Here is a 14,049-nt window from a genome sequence, read left to right as displayed (position 1 = left end):
TCATAATTAGCACAACTTTCCATAATTTATTACATTATGCACTTTCAGATTTTGCAGCTTATATAAATTTAAGTTTCACATACTTTTTTCTGTTACATTGGTTACATTAGGAGACATACGTGAACTTTATGACACTGAACTGAAGCCAGGTCACGCTGCTGCATTTTCCGAAGATTGTGATTCAATATCTTCCAAGGTGCTGGTTAGAGGTGCTGGAAGTCAGGTACTTTTCACCCATTGTAGATTTTACTTTTGGGAGAAACATCAAAAGGAGACTTGAATGAAGTATATTAGAAATTTTGTTGTTTCACAGTTTTTGAATATAACCTCAGGAAAAGAAATGAAACTAAAATGAATTGATACAAATAATAACAGTTAACCTGTAAATTAGTTCACCACTACCTTAACAGTTGGTTTTATTTCTAACATATTATACATTTCCTGGTTTACAGCTATTCCAAAAGTAACATAGAACATCGAAAACCTACAGCACAATACAGGCCCTTCGACCCACAAAGCTGTGCCGAACATGTCCTTACTTTAGAAATTACTAGGGTTACCCATAGCCCTCTATTTTTCTGAGTTCCATGTACCTATCCAGGAGTCTCTTAAAAGACCCTATTGTATCCACCTCTACCAGAACCACTGGCAGCCCATTCCATGCACTCATCACTCTCTGCATAAAAAAACTTACCCCTGACATCTCTGTTCCTACTTCCAAGCACCTTAAAACTATGCCTTCTTGTGCGAGCCATTTCAGCCCTGGGAAAAAGCCTCTGACTATCGACACAATTAATTCCTCTCATTATCTTGTACACCTCTATCAGGTCACCTCTCATTCTCCGTCGCTGCAAGGAGAAAAGGCCGAGTTCACTCAACCTATTCTCATAAGGCATGCTCCTCAATCCAGGCAACATCCTTGTAAATCTCCTCTGCACCCTTCCTGTGGTTTCCACGTCTTTCCTGTAGTGAGGCGACCAGAACTGAGCACAGTATTCTCAAGTGGGGTCCTATATAAGTATTCTCATAATTTGTATAAGAGTAGGTTCACAACAAGCATACAAATGAGGTTGCTTCAGTAGTTTACTTGCTTCTGTTATTAAGTGGTGAACCCACTTAAACCAAGAATATCCTAGGTATAGTCTTTAGTACAAGTAGTCACCAAGTTACAAACATCTGACTTATGAACAACTCATACTTACGAACCGAGGAAGGAGAACGCCGTCCGCCACTTTTAAGTCAGATCACAACGCCTTCGGCCATTTTAAGTCGTTGCCGTTGACACCGTGTTGAGTGTGTAACTTTGTATTTGGCTTAAATTTTTCTTAGCAAGGTTCACCCTGACCCCTCCCCCCGCCTTTTTCCGGTCAGCTGGTGGCGCAGTGAGATCAGTGCTGGGCTCGAGAACGGAGGTTCCCGAGTTTGATCCAGTGACAGACTGCTCCCAAGCGCACCGGGTTGATATGGAGCTGGCAACTCGACCTTGTAAAAAAAACCACTGCCACCTCCAGTTTAAATTCCCACGTGGAATATTGTGGATGATCAAACACCCAAACCCAGCATAGCCCCCACTTGTCCCATTTAACCTGTCTCAGTGCGGTGGTCCTTAGGACCCAGCGGAGCTTGGTAGCTGGCGGAGGTCGGGGCCCACCGCCCGCGGTGTTTCTGTTCCGTTGACGGAAAGCGATCGCGATTGAAAATAAATTGGAAATAATAAAGCGTTTGGAAAAAGGGCAAAATGTCATCAGTCATTGGAAAAGCGTTAGGCTACAGTCGGTCAACGATCGGAACAATTTTAAAGGATAAAGTGAGAATAATGGAGCATGTGAAAGGTCCTGCCCCAATGAAAGCTACAATTATTACTAACAACGCAGTGGTTTAATTATTGGAATACATATGTTTCTTAAGTGTTTTATATGCATAGAAAGGTAAAATATATACTAAGACAAATGTTTGACTAACTGACGCTAAATAATACCAGATGTACTTGTTCCGACTTACGTTCAAATCCGACTTATGGACGGACTCAGGAACAGAATCGTTCGTAACCCTGGGACTGCCTGTATATTAGTTTCACTGTTTTCCAGGAATATTGTGGGTTATATATTGATTTCACCTCTAAAAAGGGGAAAATCATAATGCCAGCTCCTATGTAAAATCAGGAATTCTAGGTGAAAAAAGGAAAGCAGAAAATGCTGGAAGTGTAGCAGGTAAGGCAGTGTCAATGGAGAGAAACAAAGCCAACATCTCAAGTCAAGAACTTTTCATCAGAACACTAAGCCTGAAATTTATTGACCTGAAATGTTAGCTGTTTAATTTTCCATAATTGTGACGTGAATTTCTACAGTCGCAAAATGCACTTTGTTGTACAGTGGATTCTAGTTAATTGGGTCATTAGTTAGTTGGAGCAGCCGCTTATTTGGGACAACCCTTAAAGAACAAAAACTAATCGAGAAAATAGCCGGGATTCCCTCCATTTATTTGGGACACTGTGCCGCTGAATTGGGAGCAGAACATTTGCCTAACAGTTTCTAACTAGCGTCAGTCGCATGCACTTGTACGGCCTTTAGACACTACACCATTCTTCGAGTGAGCAGTTTTCAAATAGCATCAGTTGCATGCGTTTGTGTTATGTTAACTATTTGAGCCAAAGGAGACCATTTCAAAAAGCAGGGTCTTGGCCCGAAATGTCAACTATTTACTCTTTTCCATAGATGCTTCCTGATCTTTTGAATATCCAGCATTCTGTGTGTGTTACTTTGGATTTCCAGCATCTGCAGACTTTCTTGAGTTTGTGATTTTTGATCATTTTGTTTTTTATTTTGACACTAAAAAATTTCAGACCCTTGCCAAGATACCACAAAAAAGACAACATTAGTTTAAAAAAAATTACCTTTGGTGTCTGCTCTGATTGTTTATTTGTCAATCAAAAGAACATGGAATCATACACTGGATGAATTCCTCTGTCGATAACTATCACTAATACACAGTTGTATAATGCAGTAGTAGTATTGGTAGCGTTCTAATTTGTTCTGTATTTCATTTAAGTATGTAGTTTGCTACTCAGTTAAACAGTAGGTTGTCTTGTTTATACCTTTTTAACTATTTCCATGAAATTTCATTAACTGGGCAGCCATTTAATTGGGCCAAAATGTACTAGTCCCAGAATTGACTTGTATTGAAATTTCCAACATCTGCAGTTTTACTTTTGTTTTTCAATTTGATAGAGGGAAATTTTATTTTCAGTTCAGCTATCATTTACAATTAAATGGCAAGTTGCTACTCCTTGACCACCTGCCCCTTCCCCCCCCCCCCCCCCCAGTATAATGTTCCAGTTTGTCAACAAGCTGTCACTTCATGCTTAGCTATATGGGTCATTAGCAGAACCTTAAAGTGAACTCCAACTCACTGACTGTTGGTGCTGCGGAATATCTGCCCTCAAAAAGCTGCACAGTTAGAGAGGTTATGTAAACTGTCAATAAGTGATTTTTCTACTTTTATTTCTGAAATTACTGCAGTTCAAGTAAAGTAACTAATGAGAATTTTTAACTTGTTTTTTCTAGAACACATACTTAGGCTTCCTTGATTATAAAAAGGAAACAATTAGAAAACTTGGTATGAAGGCAGGCACATGCTCCTTCAATCCTGGTGTCTTTGTCGCAAATCTCACAGAATGGAAGCAACAAAATATCACAAAACAACTTGAAAAATGGATGGAAATCAATGTAGTGTAAGTTTGTAATAGTTGCATGCAGTCTTATTTTCATTTTGCACTATTAATTCTATTTGCTGTTAAAGTAATCTGTCCTTATTTTCAGGGAAAGATATATTGCAGCACCAATAATAGATGAGTAAGGAATTTTGCAAAGAGTAGGGATATCAAGAAGATGATTTTCATATATTTTGCAGTTCTGAAGCATTTGTATTTCACTCTTAATAACGTTCTGTTCTTTGTGTTTAAAATCCATATATGAGAAGTGGACTATTACCCATCTCTAATTGACCTTGAAGGTGATTGTGAACTCAATTCTTGAATTGCTGAGGTCTGTAAGACGAAGGCTTGTACATTCTAGTTTAGGGAGTTCCAGGATTTTGTCCTGTTGAAGATGAAGAAATGAAATGTAGGTCTAAGTCAGTCTGATGTGAGACATGCGTATATGTGGTGATGTTTCCATAAGCCTGCACTCAATCTAAGTAGCGCAAATTGTGGGTTTTGGAGGTGCTGTTGAAGACTTGGTGAATTACTGGAACAGTTTTCTAAATGGCAGTGCAGCAAGAGAGGACAGAAAGTGGGGGATAAATTTCAGGGACTCCCACCACCCAGCTTGTGCTTTCTTCTCACTGCTGCCATCAGGAAGAAGGTACAGGAGCCTCAGGATTCACACCACCAGGATCAGGAAGCTGTTCCACATCATTCATCAGGCTCTTAAACCAGAGGGGATAACTTCATTCAACTACGCTTGCTCGATCACTGAACTATTTCCAAAACCTATGGACTGACTTTCAAGGACTCTTCGTTTCATGTACTCAATATTTATTACTCATTTATTTATTTATTATTATTATTTCTCTTTTTTCCTTTTTGTATTTGCACAATTTATTGTCCTTTGTACACTAGTAGTCCATCCTGTTGGTGCAGTCTTTCATTGAGTCTATTATTGTTATTGAATTTAATGAGTATGCCTGCAAGAAAATGAATCTCAGGGTTGTATATAGTGACGCATATGTACTTTGCTAATACTTTGAACTTTGATTAGTGAGCTGCTTTGCCTTGGGTAGTGAATGCTGAGTGTCGATGTAGTCAGGTTAATGGAAGGTGTTCCATTACAGTCAACTTTTTCCTTAGTGGAAAGTGAGTTGCAGCAGAGTACCTAACAACCATAACCCCATAAATTAAATTTCCAATAATATGTAGATAACGATAGATGAAAAGATTATAGTTTGTGATTTATTTTACACTAGAGGTAAATATTTTTAATATGAAAATACAGCTTTTGTTGTAAACTGGATTCTTCCCCCCCATCGGCAATACTGATGAATGTGGAAAAAAACACTATCAGCATATATTTACAATCTGGAATTAACGGCTGAATCACTTCTTTTGAAAGGGAGAATTTGTATGGTGGTGCCCTGGCTGGAAGTGTTACAACACCACCTATGCTGTTGGTGTTCTATAAACAGTATTCAGCCATTGATCCATTGTGGCACGTCAGGCATCTAGGTAAGTCTTCAATTTTAGAAAAGTTAATTGTTTAAGACCACTATAGATAATGTATATTTAGTAGTATTCTAATATGCAGTGATATAATTAATAGTCTAATGATTGATACATCACTGTAACACGAGAAACAATTGTGCACAATAACACTTGATTTCCAACAAATTTATTTGGATTACACTTAAAAATTTTTGTGGGCTTGTATGTTGGTGCCAGAAGTATGGTGACACTTAGGGCTGCTCAGAACAATTCTCACTGATTTGAGGCAAATGGTACATTTTATTATATGTTTCAATGTGTGATAAAAATAAAGCTGATTTTTTTTAAACAGCTTTATTATTTTAGTTCTGCTGGCATAGCTAGATTCCATTTAATATTTGTCACCTGGTTAGAGACCAGGTTTGCCTGCATATTTGGTAACATCTCTGTGAGCCTATTTTTAATGACCGTACATTAATTCCCATACACCAGAGCCATGTCTCCATTTGTCTGGTTGACTGGTCTGCAGTGGCTGACCCACATTAAAAAGGAAGTTAGTCACCTGGCCAGACTATGCTCAAGGGTTCTGAAAGAGGTAGCAGAAGTGATTGTGGAGGCATTAGTAATGATCAAGTTCAAGTTTAATTATCAATCAACCGTTCATGAATACCCAATGGTACAGCCAAATGAAACTGCTTTCTTCCAGGGCCAAGGTGCAAAACACAGTACCAACAGTCATTCACAGCACACGGCACATATATAGGACATATAAAATAGTAAGTAAACATGTAGTCACACAAAAAAATACATATAGGCCAAGTCCCTGAGTGATATGTCCTGTAAGTTGACAGTGCATGGGTGTTATCGGCAAGGACAAGCAGTTCTTAACAGTCCGCAGATGAACATACGCCTGCATGCACACAATCCAGCTTGTAATTCCACCGATCGAACACCGGAAGACAGCATCTATGGGAGGGGCCAGTCCCCAACCCAGCATAGATGCCATGCTACACTAGGCATCTTCCCTCCTGAACTGCTGCAGCAGGCAAGCCTAGTCCTTGCAACAACTGAGGCCACACAGCTCCCCCGCTGTCTGTCTCGTCAATCAACAGGGGAGCAGCACTTGTAGCACTCTTGCAATCGTAGGAGACAATCATTCACTGTTAGATCTTTCAAGAATAGCTAGTGTGCAATGGTGCCAGAGGAGTGGAAAATTGCAAATGTTACTCCACCCTTTAAAGGAGGAAGGTAGAATTCAGTGGTTGGAAAGATGCTGGGGTCTATTATTCAGGGTACTTAGAGGCACATGATAAAATAGGCCAAAGTCAGCATGGTTTTCTTAAGAGGAAATCTTGCCTGACCAATCTATTGCAATTCGATGAGGAAGTAACAGGCATAGTCTGGATATTATTTCCTTGGTACTTCAGAAGACCTTTGACCAGGTGCTGCTGATGAGGCTGCTTAACAAGAGCCCATGGTGTGACAGGAAAGATACTAGCGTGGATAGAAGATTGGTTGGTAGGAGGCAGAGTCGGAATAAAGGGGACCTATTCTGGTTGACTGTCGGTGACAAGTGGTATTCTGCAGGGGTCAATATTGGGACCCATGCAAAATGCTGGAGGAACTCAGCAGGTCAGGCAGCATCTATGGAAAAGGGTGCACTCGACATTATGAGACTGATGAAGAGTTGGACCATAGTGTCAATTGTATTGTTTTCCATAGATGCTGCCTGGTCTGCTGAGTTCCTCCAGCATTATGGGCCTGTACTCGCTGGAATTTAGAGGAATGAGTGGGGATCTCAATAAAACCAATCAAATATTACATTATCACTTACTTCCGGGGTGCCTAGGGGCGACTCAAGCAGCAACAGAACTCTCAATGGGTATGATTAAATATTCCCGTTTCAACCTTTTACAGCCAAAAAGCACAACTGCTTCCAAGGTGAGTACAGTTAACAAAGATGTCTTAATGCGTTTAAATGAGCTATTGCTGCTTAAAACCAACAGCAATAACAGTCTGTGGTCGGAAGTGCCTTGGAGGAAAACTTCAGAGAAGGTGCAGGCGAAGATCAGGATTACAAGTGCGTTTTAAGGAAATGGGGTTTTAAACTCCCAATACTGACTATCTTGCTGGCAAACGTGCAGTCTCTGGTGAATAAAATCGATGATCTCAGAGCCAGGGTGTTGAATCAGAGCGACATTAGGACCGCATGTGATCTTTGTTTCACCTGGTTAACCCCTTCCGTACCAGTTATGCAGCGATTCAGATCGATGGGTTTACTATACACTGTCAGGATAGATCTGTAGAGTCTCTCAGAAGCAAAGGTGGAGGAGTATGCCTCATGATCAACTCTCCCTGGTGCACAAATATATCAGTGCTGTCCCAATTCTGCTCACCAGACCTGGAATATCTAGCAGTAAAGTGTCATCCTTTTTACCTACCATGGAAGTTCTCTGGGATCATACTGGTAGCAGTTTACATTCCATCTCAGGCCAATGTCAATCAGGCTTTAGATAATCTGAGCAATGGGATCAACGTGCACAAGACAGTGCACCTTAATGCCTACACCATCGTTTTGAGAGATTTTAACAAAGCCAGTCTGAAAAAATCACTAAGCGATTACCATCAACAGATCACTTACAATACCAGAGGAAACAACACACTGGACCATTGTTAGACCACCATCAAGAATGCCTACTGTACTATTCCATGCCCTCACTTCGGGAAGTCTGATCACCTGGCTGTACTTCTATTCCCTGAGTATAGGCAGAGACAGAAGACTGCAGCACCAGTAGTGAGGACCAAGGAGGTTTAGACAAGGGAAGCACAGGAGTGCCTACAGGACTGTTTTGAATCAGTGACTGGACTGGACTGTATTCATCTTTGAATCTGGATGAGTGCTGCTGTTGTTACCAACTTCATTAAAACCTGTGTGGATGTGTGTGCATACAAAGACTTACTGTATATTACCAAACCAAAAGACATGGATGAACCAGGAGTTACCTTGTCTGCTGAAGGCTAGATCTGTGGCATTCAAGTCTGGCAACCCAGGCCTGTACCAGAAAACCAGGTATGATTTGTTGAGGGCTATTTCAAGGGCGAAGAGATGATTTCGAACAAGGTTGGAAGCAATATCAGATGCACAGCAACTCTGGTGGGGACTGCAAGACATTACTTCCTACAAAGTGAAACCCAATAGCATGAATGGCAGCAATGCTTCACTGTCAGGTGAACTCAACGCCTTCTATGTACGCTTTGAAAGGGAGAACACAACTATGGCTGTGAAGATCCCTGCTGCACCTGATGACCCTGTGATCTCTGTCTCAGAGGTCGATGTTAGACTGTCTTTAAAGAGAGTGAACCCTCACAAGGCAGAAGGTCCTGATGGAGTACCTGGCAAGGCTCTGAAAACCTGTGCCAACCAATGGGTGGGAGTATTCAAGGACATTTTCAACTTCTCACTGATATGAGCATAAGTTCCCACTTGGTTCAAAAGGACAATTATTCCAGTGCCAAAGAAGAGTAATGTGGGCTGCCTTAATGACTATTGCCCAGTAGCACTCACATCGACAGTGATGAAATGCTTTGAGAGATGAGTTATGACTAGACTGTACTCCTGCCTGAGCAAGGACCTGGGCCCACTGCAATTTGCCTATCACCAGAATAGGTCAAAAGCAGATGCAATCTCAGTGGCTCTCCACATGGCCTTAGACCACCTCAACCGCACAAACACCTACATCAGGATGCTGTTTATCGACTATAACTCAGCATTTAATACCATCATTCCCACAATCCTGATTGAGAAGTTGCGGAACCTGGGCCTCCATACCTCCCTCTGTAATTGGATCCTTGACTTCCTAACCAGAAGACCACAGTCTGTGTGAATTGGTGATAACGTATCCTCCTTGCTGACGATCAACACTGGCGCAGCTCAGCAGTGTGTTTGTGCTTAGCCCACTGCTCTGCTCTCTATATACACGACTGTGTGGCTAGGCACAGCTCAAGTACCATCTACAAATTTGCTGATGATACAACCATTGTTGGTAGAGTCTCAGGTGGTAACGAGAGGGCGTACAGGAATGAGATATTGTCATGGCTACCCCTCGAGGTCGAGGATGATGGTCTTCGTTCCACTGATCTATTTATGTGCTCTCAAGTGGCTTATGAGTCCAATCATGGCTTTGAAAGTTCTTCCACATTCAGGACAGGTAGTACCAGATGGCAGATCGGGTTTGGTTGTTGCTGCCTCTCTTTCCGTTTTCTTCTAATTCTGCACATCTGTTGGCTTCGAAAGTTGCTGTTCCTTCTCAGATGATGGTTTGCTAGTTTCCTGTCCTTGGCATTGGTTTCCCAATTGTTGATGTCGATGTTACATTTCTTCATGTTGGCTTTTAAGACATCTTTGAATCTCTTCTGTTGTCCACCGCCTTTAAGCTGGGAGTAGAAGATTTGTTTCGGCAGATGTTCGTCTTTCATCCGAACAATATGACCGCTCCATCTTGGTTCTTGATGACATAGGCTTCACACTGACATTGGTTCTTCTATCTTTCCAGCTGATATTTAAGATGTTTCGAAGACAGCATTGATGTAACTTTTCAAGTGCCTTCAGATGTCGTCAGTATGTTGTCAAGGTTTCTGATGCATACAGGAGCATTGGGATCACCACTGCTTTGTACACAAGCATTTTGGTGTCTGTTCGTATGTCAGAATCATGAAAGACTCTTGTTCAGAGAAGTCCAAAAGCTGTTCCAGCGTGTTTAAGATGACGTTGGATCTCCTCATTAAGGTCGACATTGGAGGAGAGGTGACTTCCAAGATACGGAAAGTAGTTCACGTTTTCCAGGGTTGTTTTGCCAAGTTGAATTGATGGTTCTATCCAATTTGTCTCAGTTGGTGACGATTGGTAGATGATCTGAGTCTTCTTGGAATTGATGGTAAGTCCAAGTTTCGTGTATGCACGGTTGAAGGCAGTCCGAATCTGTTGTAGGTGGCTTTCTGAGAGAGCTGCAACACTCTTGTCATCTGCGTATTGGAACTCGATGAGGGAACTCGTAGATGTCTTGTTTTTGGACTTGAAACGGGCAAGATTGAAAAGTCTGTCATCTGATTCTGTAGACTATTTTGATTCCTAGGGGTAGGTAGTCCTTGGTGACGTGGATGATTGTCGTAATGAAGATGGTAAACAGAGAGATATGCCAACTAGTGGAATGGTGCCGCAGCAACAGCCTGGCACTCAACGTTAGTAACACGAAAGAGCTGATTGTGGACTTCAGGAAAGTAAGACGAAGGAACACATACCAATCCTCATAGAGGGATCAGAAGTGGAAAGAGTGAGCAACTTCAAACTCCTGGGCAACAAGATCTCTGCGGATCTAACCTGGTCCCAACATATTGACATAGTCATAAAGAAGGCAAGACAGCGGCTATACTTTATTACGTAGCTTGAAGAGAGTTGGCATATTAACAAATACATTCAAAAACGTCTATAGTTGTACCGTGGAGAGTGTTTCTGATAGGCTGTATCACTGTCTGGTAAGGGGGTGGGGGGGCCTACTGCACAGGACTGAAAGAAGCTGCGGAAAGTTGTAAATTTAGTTAGCTCCATCCTGAGCACTAGCCTACAAAGTACACAGGACATCTTCAGGGAGCGGTATCTCAGAAAGGCAGCATCCATTATTAAGAACCTCCAGCACCCAGGGCATGCCCTTTTCTCACTGTTACAATCAGGTAGGAGATACAGAAGCCTGAAGAAGCCAGAACACTCAGTGATTCAGTAACAGCTTCTTCTCCTCTGCCATCTGGACTTTGAAGCTTTGGACACTATCTCACTCTTTTTAATATAGTATTTCTGTTTTTGCAGATTTTTAATAATCTATTCCATATACATAATTGATTTACTTTATTATTGTTTTATTATTTTTTCCTCTCTCTGCTAGATTATGTATTGCATTGAATTGCTGCTGCTAAGTTAACAAATTTCATATCACATGCTGGTGATGATAAACCGGATTCTGATTCAAATATTGAAAGGTCTAGATAAGAGTGGGCTTGGGGAGGGTGTTCCCTACAGGGTGTGAGTTTAGGACCAGAGTACACCACCTCAGAATAGAAGGAGGTCCCTATAGAACCACCGATCCTCTAAACAGCCTTGAAATCATCAACAGGGCAGCAAAGGCCTTTCTGCAAAGACACCTGGATCTACAAAAGGATTTTAATAAATAGAACACCCATGTTGAAGGATTCAAGTTCAAGATCAGCATAAGTTCACCATATATGTGTACTGCCAAATTTCTAGAGGAATTTTTTTAATTAGAGGGTGGTAAATCTGTGGCATTGAATGCCAGATGGCTGTGGAGGCCAAATCATTGAGTACATTTAAAGCAAAGGTTGATAGGTTCTTGATTTGTAAGAGTCAAAATTTAGGAGGAAAAATAAATCAGCCATGATGGAATTGTGGAACAGATTCAATGGGCCAAATTCCCTGATTATACTCATATGTCTTATGGAAACTATACAAAGACAACTTCCATTCTACAGTATGAAATACAGAATGGGGTATGTCAGGATCCCTGTGAATAATTCCAATAGCAACACATCTGAATGCAATTATGCTAAACAAGAGTGGAAGCCAATCATCCACAATCTAAAGAAGCTGTGCAAAAGATATAGTCTGAGAAAATAATTTACGAGGAAATTAGTAGTATGTTAGCTCAATAACATTTCAATTGATTTATAATTTGACATGATTGTCTAATACCACAGGCCTGCTGAGAGACAAGGCAGAATGTCAGTAAAATGTCCACACAAAGTCTGGTTTTGGATGATGTTGAGTTATCTGGATAATGATATTCAAGATGCATTCTCTCCAGAGCTTGCTTTCTTCAACTAGCAGCCCACCTAGTTGAATATTCAATAAATATATTTTTTCTTTTGTAGGCTCCAGTGCTGGTACCAGGTATTCATCACAGTTTATTAAAGCTGCTAAGTTGCTGCACTGGAATGGACGGTTTAAACCCTGGGGTCGTACTTCCCCTTACAGTGAAATATGGGATAAGTGGTATGTTCCAGATCCTACTGGAAAATTCCATCCAGTCCGTCGACACCCAGAGGAAGAGGATGTTCATTAGGAAAAATATTGACTTCCAAACTAATCATTTCGTGAATTTTTGATTAAAAAGTACCTCTGCTCAGGAATTTATTTCTTAGGTCAATGTGTTGTTAAGATTAACTTTATACCAGTACTTTCTATCAAAAAAACTGTTCAAATCCTGTGTAAACTAGTTCTCAAAATGCACCAATGTATTAATTTAACTCAGAAGAGTATTTGTATATATTGAATGCTTTAACTTTTAAGAATGTTGTCCAAATTACATTTCATTTCAATTAGTGTTTAAAGAATGAAAGGGTAGCAATATTTTAAATCAGCAAGTTGCTTTTGTCTATTATATGGTTAGAACTGAACCATCAATACTAGGTTCTGGTAGTTTTCAGTTTGACAAATTTGTATATTTACACTTTCATTTTAATTGGATAGTTGCAGTTATATTGGCAATAGACAATCAGGAACAGAAATTGCTTCAACATTAAATAAAACAAGCTTCATTTTTAACTTGATAGTGTTTTCAGCATTTAGAAAAAAAATTTCTTGATCAGTTTAAGCATTTCAGGTGAGCCAGCCCTTACAAGTTTGATTTAGAATGACCATTAAGACAGAATTATCAAACTTCTAATGTCTACAGTATTTTGGTTATATTAAAATGTTACAAAGGTGCCATAGGTCAGTCAGAAATTCACCGCCCCCCCCCCCACCAAATTGGCTTGGCAGCAGCTAAAAGTACTTAAATTTTAACTATTTCAAGGGCAGTTATATCTTGCTATCAAATAGAAATAGCTGGAATTATCTGGATGAATACCAACATTGAAAATTATCAAGTATTTCACATTATTAAATAATAAAATTTGAAGTGAGCAGTTGTTTCAGGCCGAGACCCTTTGTCAAGACTGGAGGGGGGGCAGGGCCCCTATAAAGAAGGTGGGGGGAGGTGGAAGGTGCCAAGTGAAAAACCAATCAGAGGAAAGATCAAGGGATGGGGGAGGGGAAAGGCAGGAGAGGTGAAGGAATGTAAAGGGAAAGCACTATGGGTAGAAGACAGAATCTTGAGAGAGGTGATAGGCAGAGTGAAAGTGGGATGGGGGAAGGGAGAGGGAGGGAATTACCGTAAACTGGAGAATTTGATGAGAATCCATCTGGGTAGTCTCCAGTCCCTTGGTAGGAACATCGAATTCTCCAACTTCCGGCAATTCCCCCCCCCCCACACTCCCATCCCCTTTCACACTTTCACTCTGCTTCGTCTAGCTGCCTATCACCTCATGATTTTGTCTTCTTCTGTTACCCATAATGCTTTCCCTTTACATTCCTTTTTCACCTCTCCTGCCTATCCCCCTCCCCCACCCCTTGATCTTTCCTGATTGGTTTTTCACCTGCACCTTCCACTCTCCTCCCCCCTAACCTTCTTTATAGGGCCCCTGCCCCCTCCTTTTTCACCTGCACCTTCCACTCTCCTCCCCCCTAACCTTCTTTATAGGGTCCCTGCCCCCTCCTTCTTCGGTTCTGACGAAGGGCTTCGGTCCGATATGCTGACTGCTCATTTCAACGGATGCTGCCGAACCTGCTGAGTTCATCCAGCTTTTGTACGTGTTGATTTGACCACAGCATCTGCAGTGTACTTTGTGTTTCACATTGTTGAACCTTTAAGCTTATTTTCTAGTTTAACTCGTATATCGCTGAAAAAAATGAGCAGCAACTCAAAGCTATGAGTTTATTGTCTCATATCCTATATTTCACAAGTTAA

The 14,049-nt window shown here is 40.9% G+C and overlaps 1 protein-coding gene across 1 annotated transcript in view; it reads left to right on the top strand.

Moving 5' to 3' along the window:
* glt8d1 (glycosyltransferase 8 domain containing 1) overlaps positions 1-14,049 on the top strand; it is a 24,276-nt gene extending 10,227 nt beyond the window's left edge. The window contains exons 8-11 of the mRNA XM_059944669.1: positions 111-223; positions 3,564-3,730; positions 5,109-5,221; positions 12,134-14,049. Coding sequence (XP_059800652.1) covers positions 111-223; positions 3,564-3,730; positions 5,109-5,221; positions 12,134-12,324 — 584 coding nt within the window. The 3' untranslated portion in view covers positions 12,325-14,049. The remainder of the gene's footprint in view (positions 1-110; positions 224-3,563; positions 3,731-5,108; positions 5,222-12,133) is intronic.

The sequence above is a fragment of the Hypanus sabinus genome, chromosome 19 (genome assembly GCF_030144855.1).
Source record: "Hypanus sabinus isolate sHypSab1 chromosome 19, sHypSab1.hap1, whole genome shotgun sequence".
Taxonomy (NCBI): domain Eukaryota; kingdom Metazoa; phylum Chordata; class Chondrichthyes; order Myliobatiformes; family Dasyatidae; genus Hypanus; species Hypanus sabinus.
Note: the sequence above shows the minus strand (reverse complement) of the source record. Positions and strands in the feature narration are given on the sequence as shown.